At 39.1% G+C, this 21,293-nt stretch overlaps 1 protein-coding gene across 2 annotated transcripts in view; it reads right to left on the reverse strand.

Annotated features, from left to right (window-relative positions):
* PPP3CA (protein phosphatase 3 catalytic subunit alpha) overlaps positions 1-21,293 on the reverse strand; it is a 306,638-nt gene that overhangs the window by 139,536 nt on the left and 145,809 nt on the right. For both annotated transcript variants that reach the window (XM_037036241.1, XM_037036242.1), the window contains exon 2: positions 9,551-9,751. In XM_037036241.1, the coding sequence (XP_036892136.1) occupies positions 9,551-9,751 (201 nt within the window). The remainder of the gene's footprint in view (positions 1-9,550; positions 9,752-21,293) is intronic.

The raw sequence follows: 21,293 nt of genomic DNA on the forward strand, positions 1-21,293 counted from the left end.
AGACAACCTGCCCAGTGGTTAGTAGCTAGGAAATTGCAGATCCAGCATGCTAACCGAGAGATCCATAATTTTAGTCCTGGTACCAAGCACTACAAGGGTGAAATTAAAGTTGCTGTCACACTGTCATCAGGAGCTATACCTCAGGTGATCTGCACAGCACAGATTAAATCACACGCCCTTTTCTCGCCTCTTCTCATGCCATTCATCACTCCTCTCTCATGCCCCATTAATTGGCTGAACCAGAAGATTGACTATAAATGGAAACCACAGTGGGGAAAAATCTATACATTGGCTCATTGCCACCATGCCCTTAATAAACTAAGCTAACAGGTCACAAATAATTTTGAAAGAGCCTTAAAAAAATCTCAAGAATTGTGAACCCTTCCTCAATTCAGATTCTCAATCGGTATGGATATTTTACATCTATACTATAGATAATATACTTTCTAATTTTCACCCAGCTTTGATATATATTTAATAAGTATTATCAGCTTATCTTCTGAAGGTGGCAAAGAAAACAGTAGGTAAGATTAAGCTAAGGTTCACCTTTGAAGGAGTTGGTCTTTAATGTTTAAAACATGAGGGAAACAATTTCAAATGAATAATTTCTGTTTCATGTTTACGATTACCTGATAATCACCTACTCACTATACGGCATCCAAAGAGCCAATCAAATGGTACTGTTTAAAAACTAAATGAAAAATATACGTCAATAGGATTTTAAAGAGGATGCTGAATATCTACAAATTTCTGAGAATTAAACTGAGTTCCCAAAGTTGGAGCCGGATTTTTAAAGTCAATATTTTTTTAAGGAAAGAATCAGATTATGCTATTAAGACCAAAGCAAAGATGCACAGTTCAGAAAAAAGAAAGTAAGGTACAAAGGATCCTTTGTTTGAAATGGAAATAAATGTCTTTGCAAGCCGTTTCAAAAAAAATATTCTCCTTCATAAGCAATAAAGGAGGTAAGGCTGACGGCAGTTTCAGTACAGCTGGATGTATAAATGCACGCCACCAGACAGCATCTCAAACCAGAGAGCACACTCGGAGACCATGAGAGTTAGTAACTGCGTTTCTGAAATGGAATCAAATAGTGAATTTCAAATAGATTTTTTAATATTAAAATCTCTGACACTAATCATAATATCCAAAGAACCCAAGAACGATTTTGTTTTAAACATAACAATAAAAAAGAGAAAAAACTCAGAACTGAAAAAAAGGAACTGGAAATAAAGTGGTGATCTTGACATCGATTTTTAACTTTAAAAGTCATTACAAATGGAGCTGTGAGAGAAAAAGAAAGTTCGGTTAAGAATTCATTTAAGAATTTTATGTTTTCTTCACTTTTACCTACAACTTCCCTTCTCACTGATCCTAACTCTTTCACATGCTTTTGCTTATTGTAAACACAGTGAAAGACAGTTCAAAGCAAACAGCATTAAGAAAAAAAAATTAAGAAGAAAAGCTTCCAGAAAAAATAAAACAGGTCAAGTTTCCTTTCACCTACATAAACGAACGACTCTCATGGAATTATAGTTCAAAAGCCTTGGTGTCCAAACCTTAAATATCTTAAGGACAGAATAAAACAACACTGGGTCTGAAACTAGCTGATACGTGGACCACAATGTCAAACACAAGCAGAAATCAATCACAAAGCACAGTGGACACCAAACTAGAGTCAAAAAGTAACCATTTAATAATAGGAATTGAAATCTTGTTCAGAATATTAAAATACAATAGTGTTTCATAACAATCTCTGGAAAAGACTTGATTCTTGCCTAGATACGAGGTTCATTCATTGGTGCTTTTTTCCCCCTCCAACATATAACCAGTAAAGTCCTGTTTTTAGAAAATACCTTTAACTAGAAATATTATTTTCATATGATGAAAGCAATTTAAAAGAGACTTGTTACCAGTCTGTAATTTATTCTTGGATCATGATTCAGATAGACATAAAATATCTTATACATATCTTCTCTAGGGCTTAATATTAGGAAAAGAACTTTGGACTTTTTTGAGAGGTTTTTTTCCCTCCTCAACAGGTGAACCTAAGTCTTAAACCATTAGTATGGACTCTCTGGTCACTTCCTGAGGCCACGGTCACTCGCTGATGCCGGTGGGAGGGGGACAAAATGGTAAGAGGAAGATGAGCTATTGACTCCAAGACGAAAGCAAAGGCTTCTCTGAGGAAATACATTTTACCCACAGCATGAGTGCATGCATAAAGTCATCCAATGAATATTTTAAATAATATATTTTATGCCAAGATAGGTATTTCAAATAGTCACAAAGCAGCTGCCTAAAACTTAGTATTATTTTTCTTTTACTAAGCCACCAATTAAACCACAGCTTCTTCCGTGAGAAACTCTTCTGACAAGTTCATGTATTTTATTTATCCAGTATCTCACGCGTCCAAAATCTTCTACTTAAGACAGAACTCAGCAAATAGCTATATTCAGGAAAAAAGAATGAAATAAAAGGATAACTGCTATCTAAGTGATCACAGGGCCACACAAACAGAAACACACCCACACCCACACATGCACGTAAATACGTATACTGCCGTAGAGCTCCTACATATTTCCTCTGTGATATTATCAGAGTTTACTGCAAGCAAATCAACAGTCCACTTACATTAAAATTATTTTGAAACAGGGACACATCTATAAAACCATGAGCTACATGCCCTCAGGTTAACATTTCATAGGAAAATAGAATGAAACAAACAAAAAAATCAGTCCAATATTGTTAAATGTCACACTATATGATTACTTCCAGATTCAATGATTTCATGGAGCTCTGAAACTAATTCCTACCTGCAAATAAAATGAGAATAAACAAGGCTGAACTGCCTGGGCTTTAAAACAAGTTCTGGCACTTTCTGGCTGGGTAACACTAGATAAGATACTCAATTTCACTGAGCTTCAGTTTCCTCATTTGTAAAATGGAGCTGATAACAGTACTTCCTTCATTGGGTTGTGTGCAAAACAAGAATTAAAAAGTACAGTGTTTACTTATAGTGACTAGCAAAAAATAAGAACTTAACAAATGTTAGCCTTACAACAAAAACAACTCATTAATTCGTCATCCCCCGAAAGTTAATTTAAAAATTTACTACCTACTGTCATCATAGTTTCATGTACAAAAAGAAAGCATTCCCACTACAATGAAAAAGAAAAGAATCATTTCACTCTGGACTAGGAACAACCTTACTTATACACTCTACAACCAGTGTTTGGGAATGTCCGTTAAAGACCAAACATACACATTACTGGCTCACAGGAGAATAAAATCAGTGAAGTCTGAAATTATCAGGGGAAATTCAATGAGAAAATAAACATGAGGTGAAACTGGAAACGTGGATTTAATCTGGGCAAAGAAAAATGCACCTACAGTTTCCCTCTAACATAACCAAGAAGGATGCTCTTTCCTTACGTGGAAGCACTGCTGTATTGCTTGAAATATTACTTCTCTTAAAGCCACAGCAGAACTGATTACCATATACTTCAATCTTCGGCAAACCATCCGAATATTATTACTGCAAGGGATAACTTTTGAATTTTAATAACAGTTTCGGGAATTTCTATCTTCCTATGAAAACGACTACCGGCACCGTCTCACCAACGGTGCTCAGACACGTCACTACGGTGTTTGTGAAAAGTACCGTTTCGTGGCCAACTGAAAAGAACAGGGTACACTGTGTCTTACAGTAATATATCTGTTCCTGTGATTATAAAGTGATTGTTATGGCTGTCAAGTGTTTCCTCTGGGTGGTGTTAGATATTTATTGGTGTCAGATTATTACTGACTTGTAATAATCTAACACCAGGCGTGCGGTTACTGTGGGGGTGACTCAGAGACTCCCTTTCCTCATTTGTAAGAGGGGTTTCCTAAGACCAACCTTGCAAAACCAGAGAGTAAACAGTTTAGGGACAAGGACTCTGACTCTTGCAGTGACTTTTTAAATAATAATAATAACTATTATTTATCATTAATAATAATTATTAACCAATAACAGTTATTAGTATTAATCAGGGGCCAAATTAAGGGAAATAAGGACATCGAAATAATGTGCTGCTACTGCAGGCAGGGTCCAACGTGTCCTGACAGCACGCAGTGGGCTGGGTACCAAAACGGGCCTCTGGTTGCAGAGCAGGCCCTGAAGATTTGGCCACTGAAATCACAAGTGGGCAAAATGCCCCAGAAGTAATATTTTATGCCCATATAAACTAAGGCCACATTGCTTTGATAGTGACAAATGATAGTATGAGGAGAATAAACAGTGACCTTTTAGGTCTCAAAAGACACCGGATTCTTATCCCCACTTAGCTCTCCCCAGAGTAAAGGCATGGGGAATTCTCCTAATTGACGTCAGCTGCTGTAAGGGAAGGAATGCCATGACCTTAAACTTGGCCACTGGTCCACTCTCACATCCAGGAACAAAGCCAGAGGGTTCTCCTGGCAACTGCCTGACATACTAAATGGCAGGCACAGCCACCGAGGGAATCCTTTGCTGCCGGAGGGACAAATACCCCACTGCAGGAAACAGACAAACTGGAGAGATTAGCAGCAGTTTGCCCAGCAGATGTGGGCCTATCCCCTCGGCCTGGAGGTTTTTGTATTCAAAAACCTCAGCTCCTGGTCTGCCTTTGCTTTATAAATAAGGGAAATGTTCTCTGCTCAGTCAAAGGGAAAACAGGAGAATATGAGAATTCAAAAAAAGATGTAGTAAGCTGGCTCACTGCATAAACCATCCTATCTTTTCCAGAAGTCTTTAATAGATATTCATTAACCAGATGTTTTAACTCTCATTTTTAAAAAGCCCCTCAATCAAAATCGGATCCAAGCCTCCTACATTGCCAAAGTCATCATCATCGTTTGTTCCCCTGGACAAGTATGAGGAGCCCAGTCCCTCTCCTTCTCCTTCCCACCCCACTCTTCTCACCTCATGCACCATGCTATTCTAGCCACAAACGTGATAATGTAACTTCTCTGCTGACAGACACCCCTGGACTTCCTGGTGCCTGTAGAAGAGAATCCAGGCATTTAAGTGCTGCCCATGAGACCAATATCTGACCCTGACCATCCAAGTTCAATCCCACTCCCTTGCCCCACCCATCATAACCCTCTGAGATCCGGAGAAGACACAAATCTCCAAGAGCACCCCTTTCCACTTTACAAAAAATACAGTGCTGTAATAGGCTTGGACTCTGCCCAGGATATCCTTCTCTAGCTTTTCACTGTATTATAAAATTTTACTTACCACACTCGATCCCACTCAAATAGCGTGCAGTCTGCCGAGACTTCGACGGCTTCCCTGCACTCCTTTTTCTGAGTTCCTGCACTTGTAGGTAGGTGCCTCCATGACTGTTCTTAACAAATAATGTAGTAGTTATCTGTGTGCATGTCTGACTGCCCAACTAGACCTCCAGTATTCTCGTCAATAACCGTGTCTTGTGCATTTTATCACTCACGGCCCCCATTCTTCTGGAAGAGTGCTCCATTCAGATTCCGGACAGGTACAACCCCAGGTATCTGACAGTTTAACTCAAAGATGCAATGTAATCATCAACGGGAACTGACTGTCATGGAAACCAGAACCATTTAGAAGATAGAAAAGCCTTTTGGCTTTAAGTTTACTATACACAGTCGGATACTTCTTAATTAGCTTGAATAAATTGAGGTCACATCCTTTTATTCAAACAATAGTTTGAAGTACTTGTCTTTGGGCAAATAGCTGTTGGAGTTTTCCTATCATATTATGAGCCCTTGGAGAGCAGACACCAAGTATTACCTGCCTATGTATAAACTATAGCACCTGCACCAGGTAAATAAGAGGGTTAAATCGAATTCCCCAAATAAGTTGTGTCTCAGTTTTAGCTGGTGGAACCAAAAATTGTGAACTACATAGCTTAAACCACAAAGACTTTTACAGCTATGAAGGCTAGAAATCCCAAGATCAAGGTGCTGGCACACTCCGTGTTTGGTGAGGGTCCTACTCTGGGTTTGCAGATCGCCATCTTCTTGTGTCCTCACTTGGAGAGAGAGAGAAGGCGCTCATCTCTTCCTCTTCTTGTAAAGGTACTAATGCCATCATGCGGGCTCCCTCCTCATGACCTCATCTAACCCTAATTACTGTAGTGCCCAAAGGCCCCACCACCAAACAGCATCACATTGAGGACTGTGGCTTCAACAGAGGAATACTGGGGGACACAAACATTCAGTCCATAGCAAGTTGCCATACTGATAGTTCACCGTAATTTTTAATGTTCCATTTGTATATGTGCAAGGAAACAGAGACAATTCAACTCCATTTTTCTGAAAAGGGTTAAAAAGGGAGAATACCTCATCAAGTGCCTCCAACACAGAAACACAAACTCCAGGCAAGTTGGTCTAGAGGAAGGAGGAAATGGCGCTTCCCACTCCCTGGTTTTGCCTGGGCACCAAAGCTGATCTACATCTCTATTCCCAAGGAGATAATTACGGTTTAGCTAATTCTCTGCTCCGGGAGGGTGAGCTACCCAGAGCTTTATCTCCTCCAGAGGGACATGAGTAGAGAGCTGGGTTGAGACAAGCAGCTTTCTGGTCCTTCTGTCTTCTCCCAAACAAAACGTACTGAGTTCTAAGGGGAAAAACCCCTGAGTGAACATAAACCTTTCACTACTTTGTAAGCACTTGAGGGGAAGTGTGTGTGTGTGGGGGGAGGGCAGATGAGGGCAGCTTTGTACACTTAAACTTTAAAGAAATACTATAACGAATGAAATAATGTCCAGATTTCAAAGAACTACAACACTCCCAGCTTTTCTTAAAATAAAAGTAAAACATGTACAGATGTTAGCATAACTTCTCTTTAAACACTTTGAGAGTAAAATATTATTATTAATATAAACTAGGAGGCGCGAAGTAAAGGGAGAGCTGAGAGTGGCATTTGTGTATAATTATACAATATTTGCCATTTGTTTCATTTGAGAGTTTACATATCCACTACACTTAAAAGTTGAATCCCAGGCCTGCCCAGACCCACTCATCTTGCCATTTTTAGGAGTCTGACATGTGCAGGTGAGAGACAATCTCTAATACCATGTGAAAAACTCCACATGGTCAGGCTTCAGACGTTTCCTTCCTACACTGAAAGTACTTGCTTCTTTCCACTTAATTTTTTTCACAGGTTCTCATTAGTAACTGTATTATTGCCCCTCTTCGCTCCTCCCCTTCTTCTTCCTTCTCTCTTCTTCTTCCTTTTCTAAATTGTTTAAGTTCTCCATCATCCTATGTGTGGATTTCTGAGGTACATCGAGAACACTCTACCCTGAAGATTTTTAAATGTAAATGATGCCTTTTAATGTGTAGCCCAGTATCAATAATAGAATACAACTTTACTGATTCAGTTATCCACACAACAAATATGCTAAATTTAAAAATACTAGACTGCTGGTTCAGCTGTATAAATAAAATAAAATCTCAGAAAACAATAATATATCAGAAAAATTTTACCAATATATTATACAAAATATCTTGAAATACAAAGATATTATAATTTTCTCATCCTCCACGTTTCAGCTCTGAAACTCTTGGTCGGTATACAAAGCTATGAATTTAGCTTTCTGGTGAATTAATGCAAAAGTTTTCTTCTCCTTTTTATCAAAGTGTTAAAGTAAATTATCTTTTCCCCACCGCCTCTGCCACTTTCATTCCACATCCTTTTACTCCCAGAAAAGAGTGAAAAGGTGACTTCGGTGGAATCCTGGGGGGGCTCCGGAGAACCCTGCCCACACTGTGCAACACAGACACCCCTCCGGGGAAAGGCGCTTCCTTCCTCCGCTACATGTCACTGGCGCTCCGCATTCTGTGATGTCTCAATCTCCACAGCTGCTTCTGTCACTATCTAAAAAACTGTGTTTTTTTCTCTCCCCCAGGGGAAGTACTGACTTCTGAAGCCTCTCCAACTTTGCCAGGCTGTCCACTGGGATCTCCCTAGAAAGAACCAGGTGTGATCTTTACTGAATATGAGAGCAATGAGTCCACAGCCTTCAGAAAGGTTTTTCATTAAAAATCACACATTGTCACGTGAAATGGAGAAAAAATAAACTCATAATAAAATATTAAGCCATTCATTCTTACCGAAAACAAATAAGCTTACTGATAAAGATATCATTTAAATCTTAGAATTTACCATGAATTTATAAGTGGAATTTACATAGTCAGTTTTTAAAGTAATTTGGGGGGGCTGGTATATTTCAAACTAGTATTTAGTTACTAAAAAAATTAGTATGTTAGTGACTAAAAAAGAAAAGCGTGTTCGCAGTGTTTTGCCCTCATATTGTCCAAGTGCCAACGGTTCAGAGGTAACAACAAAACACGTGGAGAAGAGGTTCGCAGGGACCACTGCTGGTCCAGTGCTAAATCGTCACGGCTGAAGCCGATTTCTCCTGCTGCCCAAAACCCACTTATTCTTTTTCTAAAAAAGAAAAATAGCACTGCCAACCGAAAATGAAATGTACATAATGTTGATTTCTTTGGAATAGGAATCATTAGGGACGTATTGGATCAAGGAAGGTCTAGTCTGATATTCAGGCTAAAAGCTTATCTTTTCCTCAACAGTCATGTTCAAATATACATTTGGAGGCCAATAACGTAAGTAATGAAGATCTGGAAGAAAGGAGCCATCAACAGCACCTATGAAATATTTTTAAATGTCCACTTTATTTTGAAAAGCATAATTTTCTATCTCTAAATATTTTCCCTTTTCCAGAATGGTGACAATTAAGAAAAATAACTGTTTTATAACTTCTCTAGAAATGACAACTTGCATGTTTACCAACTCAAAGAACAGTTCAAAGGCTCTAATATTTGATCCTCTCTATCCAAGATTTAATCATTAGAGTCTAAGAGAAGTTACACTTATGCAAAATACACATCTTCCCATCAGAGGTAACAGAACAAAAACTCAAAAATTAAAGACACATTCTCCAGACAAAAACATCACAGAAAGGAGAGGAAGCTGGCCTTCTCTCTAAACTTCCGTGGTTGCCAACTGTAATGTGCATCAGAGCCGCCTGGAGGGCTTGATAGAACAGGTTGCTGGGCCTCACCCGGGAGAAGCAACCCAGCAGTTCCGGGGTGGGGCCTGGGAACTTCCATTTCAACAAGTGTCCAGGTGATCGATGATGATGATGACGCTACTCTAGGATGGCACTTTGAGAACCACCACTTTAACTCAGTCACTTAACTCCACCACTGTGGAAGCCTTAGTATAACTGTCTAATCATTCTAAATAAGTATCTTGTGTTTTTTATGCCAGTGAGTTTTAGTGACAAATAATACTCCTTCTTAATTAAAGTATTACTTTGGAATATCTTCATCACCTCTGATATGCACACCATTTTTTAGAGTATCCCCAAATTATAGATATTTAATACGTGGAAAATATTTTATACATGTATATTTTTAGTTCTTAACGTGCAGATTTGACAGTAAAACAGTAAGATAACTAAGCTATTTAAAAACAAAGTATGGATACAAGTGGGCGGTCTCCATCCTTAGGACTTACCAGTGACTGGTGCGTCGATATCCAGCAAATTTTTTTCCTGTCGGAGAATTGAAGCCCCCTCTGTTATTATTCTCAAAGCAACACTCTCTTCCAACCTGCCCTCCTTCATGAGATGTGCCTTTAAGATATCCACTCGAGGTTTCCCATCATTATCAAATACTTCTTTTGCTGTAAGCCGGTGACTTGGAGGAAACGGGACAGCTGAAAGAGAAAAAGTCAGAACCACACATTAGCCAAAACTCAACAACAAAAAATTCAATAATAACCACCAAATATCTATCCTAATCACTAACCACCTATCAGAGTATTTTAAGTGTTCTCACATTAAAATGATCACGGGCTCTCAAGAATTAAAGACTTCCTTTGATTCCAGATGTAATACGATTGCTTGAAAGGAAGTTTGCAGTTCTTATTTCTTGCATCGTGAAGATGCCGGTTGGGTCAATAACAAAAAAAACGTATTTGCTTCTGTTAGGCAATAGTCAGTTTGGCAAAAGAAATCTCTCCTGAAGATCCACCCATAACCAACTTGGGTGAAGATGTGTCTCCACGAGGAAACAGGCTCCTCTACTGGGATTAGAGAAAAGGGAGATCGAGTCTGCCCCTTCAACTAAAGTCACGTCTCTGAGTCAACGGACGCACTCACTGTTTCAGGGAAGAACAGGAATCTGAGAGCCACAGGTAATTGAAGAGGAAGTCAGGATGTGTGTATGTGTGTGCATGTGTGTGTGTGTGTGTGTGTACTGAAGGAACATCTTGAACAGTGAGGGGACAGTATGACGTCAGAAAGGGAACACAGGTACTTAGGAATATGGTACAATGACACACCACTTACTACAGACTTAGAACCAGCCATTTGCTCATCCACACCCCCCAGGCTTTCTTAACAGTAAGGAGCTCTCCTACAGTTACCATCATTCCTCACATCTGTGAATCCATCCCTTCACTCACTCAAGGAAGGATGGTCAATAAACAGCCACAATGAACCAGAATACCTGAGGTCCGTGGGCAGAGATGGCATCCTGAATGTAAAGTTTCTGATAACTGGACAATACGCCCCTTCAGTGAGGGAAACTCATTATTTTTGTTTCATGTGAGGGTTCATTTTTAGACAATTCCTATCTATTAGAAATATGTGAAAGGAACATAAACAGCTTCGTGTAATTTTCATCTGCCATATGTATTACGCCATATGCCTAAGAACACCTCCTAATAATGGTTCCTCTCTTCAAAAGAACACTTGATATTCAGGAATAAACTGGGCCCTCAAAGAAGCAAGAATTATGGTAGCTCTAGGCCAAGAAATTTTGCATGATTTAATAGCACAGATTAGTTATCCAAGAGAAATTATATAAATCCCTAAAAGAAAAATAAGGAAGTGAACCCACACTAATTAATGCAGGTTTGATTTGCCTAACAATCCAAGCGTATCTACTTAACCATGCTGCCAAAATGAAGTGGCAGTGGCCCGCCCAGGGCAGCACGCGCTTGTGTGGTCAGATGACCCGGGTGCGGGCCTCGGCTCTGCTCACTTGCTGGCCGTATGACCCTGAGTAAGTTAAGTATCTTCCTACAGCTTCCCTTACCTCACCTGTAAAGTGGGGATTATATCTATCTGAAGATTGTTACAATAACTAAAGTAAATAGGAACAGTAGTAGCGAACATTTACAGAGTGTTTATTTTATGCCACACAATGTTTGGGTAATAAAGTCAGGCAGAACAGTAAAGCCCGTAAACAGTAAAATGAGTAAGGTGTATGTCCATGTGTTTATGTATAACCTTATTTAGTCCCCATAACATTACTGTGAAAGCAAAGCAGGTGCTCAAATTATCTTGGGAAAAATAGCATCTTGCCCAAGATAATCACATAGAGATTTATATGTGGACCCACTCAGTGCAACCTTTGGCAGTCTGAGGCCAGGAAACTGTATTAACAACTACATGGCTCTGCTTTCCAGAAAGTCCCTAAGACAGTGCTCAAAGAAAAAGTAAGGAGCAAATCACACTTTAGAATTGAATTCTAATGAATGCTAAGCAGTGCTTCTTATAAAGACCACATTCATTTTCAAAAATTATTTTAATGACTAATCAAATAGATGTAATAGAAATGCATGATGTAAAATAAAAGACAAAATGTATAACACCAAAGTATAGTGTAAAATAAGAAAAGTTAAGAATTAGATGAAGAGAAGAGAGGAAATTTGGTTCTTAGACTTGAGGCATTTGGAGATTTTGTTCATTTTGCTCCTTTGCCTCCCCCCTTTTTTATGCCTACCACATATTTTGTTAGGAAAACATGAAAACATTTCGATGTCCACAGTTTTTATTAAGGTCTTCATGTAAGGTTTAAAATTAGAAAATACCTTCCTGGCAACTCCTCAAAATTCCCCAGATATAGGATGAGGGTTGCACAGGCAGAAACTTCAGAAGGACTGGTGGGATAAAGAGTTGATTTTTTTTTTTTTTGAGTGACTTCCCAAGACGAGTTGGGCAACTGTGAAGGTTTAAGTGACTCTGCAAAACTGTCAGGAACTGTAGGAGCATGGAAGGGAAGGAAGGAGTCTGATTTACGGTCAGGCAGATGAAAGCAGTGGTTTCTGCCATGCACTCGCTGGCCTTATTAAACTAAGATAGCCCAGTGGATTAAACCTGAAATAGCCCAAGCATTTAAGAAGGTAAGAGGCCAAAAGACAGGATTCCAGAAAGGCATCATCTTCATGAATTAGACTTTCTCCATGTCCCTAGACTCTCTCCAAGGCTAAGATCACTGCAATAACAGATGCTCCGCCCTTCACAGAAGATTTCTCACCTTCCAGTAACTGCTTATGCTAAGGTAATTGGCTAAGGCAAAGCCACCTGCTCTGAGATAACTGTAGCTGGTTCCAAGTAAACGGGAGAAAGAAGAGACAAAACAGGCCAATGAGAGGCTCTGTTTCCAAATGGATGATAGGAACACTGATGAGATGGGGCCCTTTACGAGTTAAACAGATGGCAAAGCTCGCAGGGACCCAAGGTGAGTGAGCAAGGATGCCAAAGACCAAATGGAGAGACACTCTCGGCCAAAGAGAAGTTTTCTGGCACAGAAATAAGAATGGGCTAATATTTGTGTATTTGTGCACCCTTTGGCTTCATAAAGAAAATACCAGTCTTACAAAGGTCACATTTATTTGCTTTCCCTGTTCACCTGGAGTCCTACATGCAGACCTAGGCCAGATATTAAATAAAAACTACTTAGACCAAAGAATCCAATGTGCTTAGTAAACATTTCTTTCATTAACTTGTTGTAAAAGTGGCTAGGCTTGATACAGTAAAATTGGATTTCCCCTTCCCTCTTTTGCTTTTGAGTATTAGCAGTTACTTTCATTAATATATGAGCAGGCTGACACTAGAAAAATTAAGTTTGTGCATGATAGTAAAAATTTAGAAGTAGCTGTTGATATCTGGGCTGACACTTTCAAAACAACTCTCTTACAATTATTAAGTGCAGAATAAGGTGTTATACACTCCTTTTTAAAAAAATATTTTATTTATTTATTGTTAGAGAGTGAAAGGGAGAAGGAAAGAAAGGGAGAGAAATACGAATGTGCGGTTGCCTCTCGAGGCTGGCCAGGTTACCTGCTGGGGACCTGGCCAGCAACCCAGGCATGTGCCCTGACTGGGAATCGAACCAACTACCCTCTGGTTCACAGGCTGGCACTCAATCCACTGCGCCACACCAGCCAGTGCTATCATAGACTTCTTAGCAGCACTCTAAAAACAGAAACCCTCTCAGCTGTCTCCACGATTCCCACCCAAAATAATGTTCCCCCTCAAATACAACAGCAAAGTAGCTAAAATTTGGGACATGCAAGTCCTTGGCTGACTCCTAACACAAACCACCACAGAAGGCTGTAAAAGGCAAAAAGTATGCTGAACTAGAATCCTGTTCCTATGTCACTGACTGTGGAAATCTGATAGAGATTGATTTCCAATAAATAAGATATGATAATGCTTCTTTTCTATCTATTGTTGTCACCAGAGTTTATCTACTGGATACAGAGACAGATGACTACTCTGGGAACAAAAATCATGTGCATTCAATAATGACATCAATACAACAATTATTGAAGCTGTTGCCGATAATTCATTCACCAGTAGAAAAGCACATTCCAAGTCAGAAAGTCTGGTCGCAGACGGAGCATCCCTAGCCCTTGGTTCTGGCGGCCTACGGGGACCACACCTCAGAGAGCACCAGGGGGCTCCTCCTACAGTTGCGGCTGGTCAGTTTCAGATAAGCACTGCACTCAGTGACCTGCTCTCCCTCCGGACGTCTGCGGTTTCTGTTCCTCACTCCTACGCCAGTTCAGCCGCTATTTTGAGGGGATTCCTATTGTTTGATAGGAAACACCCAAGAGTCACTGTCTCAGTGACACCTGTACTGGAAGGAAACGCAAGACACCTGTGGCCTGACCTCTCCCTGGAGTGACTGTCATAAATGCCGACAAGGGAGAAACACGACTTAGAACATTCAGCCTAGTGGTTTTTTGGAACCTTTGTTTTGCTTTAAAACAATTTTATTTTGTTTTTTGTTTGTTTGTTTCTTCCTCAAACAAAATGCCATCTGAAGACCCAAGTATATTCAAAGGAAGAAAAAACTAAACTAAAAGTAGTTTGCTTGTCTCTCTTCTCCCCTAGGATGGCTCACAAAGTCTTGGGATGTCTGCAACAAAATCAGAAAACTCCCAATTTAGTGGACTCCTGACCCACTCACATTAAAGAGGAAACTGAAGTCCAGAGAGATGATAAGCGAACTGTTCAAGGTCAAATGATTAGTTGGTGGCAAAATCAGTGCTAAACCTCAGGTCCCCTGCTTTGTATTCCAGGATTTCACCCTCTAGATCTGCTCTGTCCAAGACAGAACCAATGAGACACGTTTACAGGAATGGCTGCTGAACACTCGGAAAGTGGCCAGTCCAGACGGAGATGGGCTTCGAATCTGCAACACGCACTACATTTAGAATACTTCATACAAGTAAGAAAAATGTACATATCTCATTAAGTATTTTTATATTGATTACACGTTGAAATAATAAGATTTGGGATATATTGGGCTAAATAACGTTTATTACTACAATTAATTCCAGCTATTCCTCTTTACTTTTTAAATAGAGCCACTAGAACTTTTAAAATAGCGTAAATGGCTTGTAGATTATTGTTGGAGAGTAGTTCATCCTTCTCAACAAGTAAATGAGAACAGGGTGAATGGAAATTACATTCTTTACTCATTCTTTCCTCCCAGCTCTGGTTCCTATAAAACTTCAAACTACCTCAAAACCGGCGCACATTGGTATTGCTTTTAAAGACACATGATGCCCAGGCCCATCCTCCAGCAGGGGGTCCAACTTTTGGTGTCTCTGCACCACAACTGGAAGAACAATCGCCTTGGGCCATACAATACACACGCTGCGACATGTAATCACAAAAAAAATCTCATAATGTTTTAAGCAAATGCGCAGTTCTGTGCTCAGCCACATTCACAGCCATCCTGGGCTACGGGCACCCACTGAGCCCCAGGTCAGACGCCCCAGCAGAGCTCCTCAGTTGATCTGTCTAGCAGTGGCATGTTTTTAAAGAAACCCAGGGTATACTAATATAAAGACCAGACTGAGATTCGCTGACCTACAGATGTCTTACGGAATTGTACACCTGAAACCTATACAATTGTATTAACCAACACCACCCCAATAAATTCAATGAAAAAGAAAAACACCAGGTGCTTTAATCCCCAACTCCAGCATGCTCCACAATGCCAATCACCCACAGCAGACGTCATGACTTTGCAAGCTCCGACATGCTTACTCCATCTCTCTCTGCAACCCAAAGACACACAGGAACAGCTCTTGTCCTATATGTCATGCAGCTTCTATCTGCACCAGGGCCTGTCTAGGATACTTATGTCAGCATATGTGGAGAGAACAGCTTAAGGATATCCCATGTCAAACATAACTTAAAACACATTCTGATCTGAGGTCCACAGATTGACCGTCTTTTCCTCCTGGACGTTTGTGTATATCACAGACTCTAATCAAACCCTATCAATTATTCAATCAATCAGTCAATTATCAAGCACTTACCAACCACTATATTCCCTGCTAGGCAGAGAGAACAGCCAGGAGAAGTGAGTGATAAAGAATAAATACAAGCAAACCAGGCTCCAAAGAGCATACCACATGGAATAATCACTAGTTTTTGCTTGAGATTGCTGGCAACGTGTTAAACTGCAAAACCAAAGAAGAAAATGAGAGACAAAGTAAGCAGTAAGAAAAAAACTATCTTTGTCTCCCATCAGGTTTTGTCTGTCCTCCTAGAAACCCTTCAGAGCAGCTGCACATTTCCTTGGTCTAAAATATATAATATCTAATTTTTCATATGACTCTAGAAGATGAGGTTGCGTTTTAAGGTCATTAAAAATAAAATATGTTCATTATAAGATACAGTATTCCAGTTAAAATACACAAAAATAGTTCCATCAACAGCCACCAAAATATGTGAAATATGATCCTACTTCTGAATACAGAGTGAGGGGATCTATAAAATGAAGTGCTAGTGATATCACTAAATTTTATTTGGTTCAAATACTGAGCAAGTATATTGGTTTATACAGTCTTCTTTCAGTATGGGAATATATGTTTATTCATTCATATAATGTCTATATGCAAAGACAGAGAAAGCATTTTGTGTAGGAGACAGAGCTTAAAAATTAACCACAGCTAGCCTTCAAGAAATAATACAGAAACTCATTTATTAGGGTCTTATTTATGCTGCTCCTCTAGACACTCATCACTCATTTATTTGAAAATCTCTGGCTTTCATTACAAACATTAATGCCAGTCAAATTCAAACATGCTTGCCCATCTCTAGTGTGGCTGAATATTCATCTTGCAAACAAAAACATCCGGTCCCACTTAAGCTAAAAAAATCCTTCACATCAGGTCTATAAATAAAACTCTAATCTATTTATAAATTGGTGGTGGTTTTTTTCTTACCCCTATGATGACCTACCTCATCTATCCTCAGCAGAGAACTCTTTACCAGCCCCCCTCTAAATGCTACCATGCAATTCCTGAGCCTTAAATGTGTTCAATTATTAGACACAGTATGCGCTGGTTATCTCACTAACAGAAAATACCTTATTTGATTGTTCTGAAATTTACATACAAATATAGCACAATTGTATTTTATGTAACATGTCAAAGGGTACTGTGGTACTAAAAGCATTTATTAAAATATAACTGATCTTTTTTTCCTTCTGGCTTACAGAACACATATTATTCACAGTACTTTTTGAAAGTAAACCTAAAATGGCTACAAGCAATTCTTTAATAAAGATCAGACACTAATTAATTTTAAAAAATATTGCTCTACCTATAGAGGATTAATAAATAGTTACTAAAAATGAGTACCTTAGCAGTACAATAAGAAATTATTTTATTATCTACATCTCATTTAAATATGCTTATTGCTGTGTTGCTACTCCTTATCCTTTGCAGATACAGCCTTTCTCATTCTCTGGCCACTACGCACTCAGTCCCACCACTCAAGGACAGAGCAAAGGGTGACAGTCCACAACCCCCTCCACATGTGGGCTTGGGTAGTTCTATCCAAAAAAACTACTTTGAAATTTTGGTATTTTGGTTAGTTCATTTAAGTACTAGAAACACTGCAAATGGCTTGTTAATGAATTATGTAATAATGATTCAACATAAAATATTATTTGAGAAAATAAGAGTTTTGAAAATAGTTAATTACTTAAATGCTTATAAAAATCTTATTTTTAAAGGAGATCGTATTTATTTACATATAGAGAGAAGGGAAGGGAAGAAGAAAGAGGGAAACGTCAATGTGTAGTCACCCCCATTGGAGACCTAGCCTGCAACCCAGGCATGTGCCCTGACAGGGAATTGAACCTGTGACCTTTGGTTCTCAGGCTAGCACTCAATCCACAGATCCACACCAGCCAGGGTAAAAATCTTATATTTTGTTGTTGTCACTGTTAAAATATAAAAATTGAATGTACAAGTCTAGCAATGAACATAGGGGCCATTCCAATTATATCATTTTATATATGTGCATAATAACAGCAAAATTATATTTACTGATTTTGATATATAATATTGAATGTTTAAATAAACTAAGAAATTATTAAATGCTTTAACTTAATTATTCATATTAATACTTAAAACTTTTTAAATATATAATTGAAATTGTGTTATTTTATGAGAGTCTAATCTATAGTGGTTTTTTCAATTAAAAATGGATAGTCAACCATACTCAGTTACATCAGGAGGCACCTCATCTATCTTGGATCTCAGTACTAGACAAGTGATTAAAGCAATATTTTCAGCAAATGGTATTTACTGTGACCTCTAGAACAGCAAACTTACAATAAAATGCATAAAATTCTAATCACTGGGGTGAATTTAAACAGAGGGTTTTTAATTTATTGATTTTTGCCTTGAACATTTTCTTTTTTCCTAGAGCAATATCATAGGAGCAGATTAAAATCAAGAAGCAAACAAGAACTTTAAGACGAGTTGAATTTATTTCCCAAGTGAGCAGGTCCCTCCGCACATGATAATTAGCCCTTAGAAATGAAGAGAGCCTGGGGATGCTAAAACTTTCTTTAACCCAAGACACACTGTAGCACTCAGCAATCCTCAACTCAATGGCCTAAGACGTGAAATACAAGAGCTTTACCTATGTTGAAGTTGAACGATTTGATTAGAAAGTCTTTAATAAATATAAACTTTAGAAATTTCTGAATGAAAAATAGCATACCTACAACATATATGTGCCTTCTTAGTCTTCAATCCGAAACTTGTAAGTTGATAGCAAATAAATCAATCTATGGCTACACACAACTCCTAACTCTTAGTTCCCAGGTTTGCATTTGTTATTTTTTCACCCCTATTTTCCAGGTTTGCATGTAAGTCCTCCTGCCCTGGCCCTGTGCTCTCCCCAGAGGCTCCCCAGAGAAGCATCGGGTCCCCTGGGCCTCTCCATGTTTCAGTAATGCTCTTGCTGTTTGCTTCACTCTTACAGCCATGCCTGCTCTCATCTACTCGCCCTGGCCCACCATGTCTCAGAACCAGCCACTCAGATGAGTAACAGAAACAAGCAGCAGAGGCCCCGGTGCTCACCGCCCGAAGTATGGACTTCCCAAAACATAATCATCACACATCTGCTGAAAGCTAAAATACTTCAGTCAATACTACCACTAATTGTATCTTCTCAAACTTCATTTTCATTTCGTTCATTATCTTCAAAATGTGCATCAATTTTAATTTAAAATTCAATGTGAACATCTTAATCTATCAAGTGGAAAATGGCTAATTTCACAATAAAGCTGTAACAGACTGCATTTCCTCCCTCAATACAGAGCACCACTTAAGAGACATTTTCTGCTCTGATATAGGGCACATCTGTGTATAAAAGAAATTCTCAAGTGACTAGGGCAACAGATTGCTGGGATTATAATGGCAATTTAAAATTTACAGGCAATGCCAAATATCACTCTTTAACTGAACTAATCAATCATCACTATTCCAAAAACATCAGAATAATTAAGTAGAATGATTAACAATCAAGTTCTATGAGTGTTTAATCCAAAGTCCTAACATTTGACAAATATTCAACCAATCTGTTTTTGACTGATATAAAATAATAATATTGCCCTGGATGATATAATTCAGTGGACTGAGCACAGGCTGTGAACCAAAGGGTCACCAGTTTGATTCCCAATCAGGGCACATGCTTATGTTGTGGGCCAGGTCCCCAAGAAGGGATGTGTGAGAGACAACCACACATTGATAGTTCTCTCCCTCTCTTTCCTCTTCCTTTCCCCTCTCTCTAAAGATATAAGTAAATAAAATCTTTCAAAATAATAATAAAATAAACTTTTTTTTGCTCCTTCTTCACCAGGAATTTGAATGGTACCAGAAGTACTTTAAGGAGAGAGAACGTATGGGCTTCCAGTCAAGATGGTGGCATAGATAGATATGCTTTGCTTCCTGGCCCAACCAAAAAAAGGGTAACAACAAATTTTTAAAAAAAGAAAACAACCAGAATTGCCAGAAAAATCAAACTGTATGGAAGTCTGACAGTCGAGAAGGAAAACAACCAGAATTGCCAGAAAAATCAAACTGTATGGAAGTCTGACAGCCAAGAAGTTAAAAAAGAAACATTCATCCTGACTGGTAGGAAGGGCAGAAACCAGGACAGAGAGGATGCACAGCAAGGTGGCAATCGGGGGACTGGGCATCCCTCATTTGAGTGCAGATAAACCAAGAGAAAAACTGGGGAGTGAGACAGACCATGTGAACCGGGGTTCCAGAGCAGAAAAAGAAAGTTTCAAAAATCTCTGGCTATAAAAACCCATGGGGGTTGCAGTGAGAAAAACTCTCCAGTCTCACAGGAAAGTCCATTGGGGGGACCCATGGGGTCCTAGAACATACTCAAGCCCACCCACCTGAGGAATCAGCACCATTTGGGTACCAGGGGAAGTGACTGCAAGCAGGGCAACAGCACAGTGTTGTTTCCTCTCTGACCACCCCCCCACATACAATGCTACAGTGCAGCACAGTGGGTTGCCCCATCCTGACCAACACCTAAGGCTCTGCCCTAGGAGTACAATGTAAGAGATGCACCAAGACAAAGAAATATGGCCCACATGAAAGAACAGATCAAAACTCCAGAGAAATAACTAAGCAACAGGGAGAGAGATAAACAACCTATCAGGTGCAGAGTTCAAAACACTGGTAATCAGGATGCTCATCCTAAAGAAGTTGAATCCAAGGAAGAACACATCAAAGCACATAATAATTAAATTACCCAAGATAAGATAAGAAGAGAATCTTAAAAGCAACAAGAGAAAAGGAGACAGTTACCTATAGGGGAGTTTCTACAAGACTAGCAGCTGACTTCTCCAAAGAAACCTTACAGGCAAGAAGGGGCTAGAAAGAAGTATTCAAAGTCCTGAAAGGCAAGGATCTACATCTAAGATTACTCTATCCAGAAAAGCTTTCATTTAGAATGGAAGGACAGATAAAGTGCTTCTCAGATAAGGTCAAGTTAAAGGAGTTCATCATCACCAAGCCCTTATTATATGAACTGTTAAAGGGACTTATCCAAGAAAAAGATAAAAACTATGATCAGTAAAATGACAACAAATATACAACTATCAACAACTGAACCTAAAATAAAAACAAAATCAAGCTAATCAAGCAACTATAATAGGAACAGAATCACAGAAATGGAGAGTACATGGAGGGATATCAGCAGGGAGGGAGAAAGGAAAGAACGAGGGAATAAGGTAGAGGGAATAAAAAGCATAAATTGTAGGTACAAAATACACAGGGGGAGGTTAAGAATAGTATAGGAAATGGAAAAGCCAAAGAACGTATATGTATGACCCATGGACATGAACTAAGGGGGGTAATGCTGGAGGGAGGGGGTACAGGGAGGAGGGGGACAAAAAAGGAAAAAAATGGGACAACTATAATAGCATAATCAATAAAATATACTTAAAAAAAGAATAATTTAAAAAATGACCTTGTTCAGATCTACAAATGCATAATTATAAAAAGGACAGTCAACAGCCCCAATAACTGAGTAACTGACACCTTCATCCAATAAATGTCTCTGTTACAGTACTCATTACAGAAAAGAGACCATGGATGCCAGACAGTGCCCATTCCCAAGATG

This window comes from Sturnira hondurensis, unplaced genomic scaffold (assembly GCF_014824575.4).
Source record: "Sturnira hondurensis isolate 20B ecotype Veracruz unplaced genomic scaffold, ASM1482457v3 Scaffold0022707, whole genome shotgun sequence".
In the NCBI taxonomy this organism is placed as follows: domain Eukaryota; kingdom Metazoa; phylum Chordata; class Mammalia; order Chiroptera; family Phyllostomidae; genus Sturnira; species Sturnira hondurensis.